The sequence below is a fragment of the Nansenia antarctica genome (assembly GCF_963989245.1).
Source record: "Nansenia antarctica genome assembly, chromosome: 5".
Lineage (NCBI taxonomy): Eukaryota > Metazoa > Chordata > Actinopteri > Argentiniformes > Microstomatidae > Nansenia > Nansenia antarctica.
In genome coordinates, this window is record NC_137690.1 from 50,690,536 (window position 1) to 50,693,035 (window position 2,500).

A 2,500-nucleotide genomic window follows, 5' to 3' on the forward strand; every position below is an offset into this window, starting at 1 on the left:
ATGTTCGTTTAGAGATATGGAGGTTGATTGTTTATGATGTTCACATTCTTTTAGAGATATGGATATGGGGGTGTCAGGTAACCTCAGGGTTAGAGCGGCCAGTAACAGGAAAGCTGTTTGTTCGATCCCTAGTGCAGATGAGATGAGGAAGTGAGCCAGCCAATGGAGGGTTACTGGCATCATATCCAAAAGTGCCTCCGCTGTGCCCTTGAGCAAGGCATTTAACCCCCATCTGCTCCAGGGGTACTGCACTGCGGCTAACTGTGGCCTGAACCCCCCCACCCCTCTCTCTCTCTCTCTCTCTCTGTGTATGCATGCATGCATATAAACTAAAACTACGTGGTGTATCTAATTTTAATTTTAATAATTTTGCCATTTAGCAGACGCTTTTATCCAAAGCGACTTACAATTACGAATTACAGGGACATTCCCCCTGGAGTAACTGAGGGCTAAGTGCCTTACCCAAGGGCACACTAGTAGTGGTGTGGCTTCAGGCGGGATTTGAACTCACAACCTTCCGATCACAAGTCCAACTCACTATCCACTAGACCACCACTACCCCTAGAGGGTATCTCTAGGGGGATATGCAAAGACATAATTTCCGCGAGGTGATTAATGGACAATAAAAGTTCTATCCGGTTGTTAAGTCGTGACGTGTTTCCGGGTCCAAAGTTGGCTGAGGCGCTGTCTTCGAAATGTCGCAATAATAATAATAATAAATTATATTTGTATAGCGCTTTTCCGAGGCTCAAATACCCTGACAATATGGGGGAAACGGGAAAGTGCTGTGTCCCTTGTTGTATGAATAGATCCGAGTCTAAAAAACGATTAAACTGTCATTCTACCGCTGTAGTACACTGGTATTCTGGTGCGGAGAATTTCTGGTTTGGACCCGGAAATTGCAAAACGTCACGTTTGACGTCAGACTTAACAACCGAATTGTATTCTATATTGATGTTCTTCTCTCTCCCTCTCCTCTCCTAAATCCCTTTGCCACACACCCACCCACCCATTGCTCCGCCTATGTCTTCTCTCACTCCTGCATCCCTCTCTCACATCTCAACTTTCCCTCCTTTTCTCCATGTTCCCTTTATCCCCCCTCTTCATGCCTCTCTCCCCCACCATTACCACCTCACCTTTCTCTTTTACCCTCCCCTTCCTCTCTGCCATATCCTCTCTCTCGCCCCCCCACCCTCCACCTCCCCCCGACCCCCCCATCCAGGAGGGTCAGAATCTGATCCAGGAGAAGCCGGAGCTCAGCCCTGTGGTCCGCAGGAAGCTGGGGGAGATCCGAGAGTGCTGGCAGGACCTGGAGAGCACCACCCAGGCCAAGGCCCGGCAGCTGTTCGAGGCCAACCGGGCCGACCTGCTGGTGCAGAGCTACACTAGTCTGGACCAGCGGCTGGGCCAACTGGAGGGTCAGCTGTGCTACGTGGACCAGGGCCAGGACCTGACCAGTGTCAACAAGCAACTCAAGAAACTTCAGGTGTCTTGCTCTTAACTGTTTTTTTTTATGAACTCGCGGTGGTTTTGGTGTTTTTAGTGGTTTTGGTGATCCGTGGTGAATAGGCTGTCTGAGGACTGTCACACAGTAGTGCCACCCGGAATCCCAGATAGTGGACTCAGTTTGTACTACAGCCTGTTTAGTGACAGACTCTGTTTGTACAGCATGTTGTAGGGTCAGCCTACTTTCTTTTCTTATTGCAGCTGGCACGTTATTGGGCAATTCCGTTATGTTATTGGGCAATTTCAGCCTGCTTTTAGAGAGCAACTGTTACTGTAAGCCATTCTGGAAATGCAATGTAAGGAAAAGGAAAGTATCTGAGCCAGCACAGTATGGTTGGTTTGGCACGATAGTGTTAAACCCATATTTGTTATTACAGTAGGTCAAAGCCTTAATGTCGCCCTCCTCATTGTTGCCAAGATCATTTTCCCAGAGCGTCTTTTACATTTGATTTGTGCTGATACTAACATTTAAGAATGAATTACTCATTTTTAATTATAATTTTTTTCTGAATGCTGAAGCGAATGTTTTTCATCATGTTTCGCACCAAAGCAATTGAAAGGCGCAATTAATGGCTTTTGCTTCGATTGAATAGACCAAACTATCGGGGCTCATTGCGGTGCCAGTTAGCTTGACCTACGCTGTACTTCAATGGATACTCATTGGAGAAGTCACAATGCACTGCACACCACGGTCCTACCCAGACACAGTCAAGTTAAAGACACAGTTCACCAAACATAATTTGTTATTATTTCTCAATATAATAATAATACTTAAATGGTCATTGGACCATATAATACTGGCTGTTTCCAGCACTAGGTGCCACCACAAGACCTGGGGGGTCATTTATAAAGCTGTGCGTAGGACTGGCATGAAAAGGTTGCGTATATACGAAAGCCAGAATGTTTACCCACACAAATATTCAGATTAATAAGACAGTGCTCACGCACGTCCCACACCCTTTTCCCTTTATAAATCACAATCAAAAAAAGAAAG

At 46.2% G+C, this 2,500-nt stretch overlaps 1 protein-coding gene across 1 annotated transcript in view; it reads left to right on the forward strand.

Annotated features, from left to right (window-relative positions):
- Nucleotides 1–2,500, forward strand: part of sptbn4b (spectrin, beta, non-erythrocytic 4b) — a gene marked incomplete at both ends in the record, with an annotated part of 58,249 nt that overhangs the window by 39,336 nt on the left and 16,413 nt on the right. Inside the window, one exon of the mRNA XM_080532988.1 lies at nucleotides 1,223–1,486. Within this exon, the coding sequence (XP_080389114.1) occupies nucleotides 1,223–1,486 (264 nt within the window). The remainder of the gene's footprint in view (nucleotides 1–1,222; nucleotides 1,487–2,500) is intronic.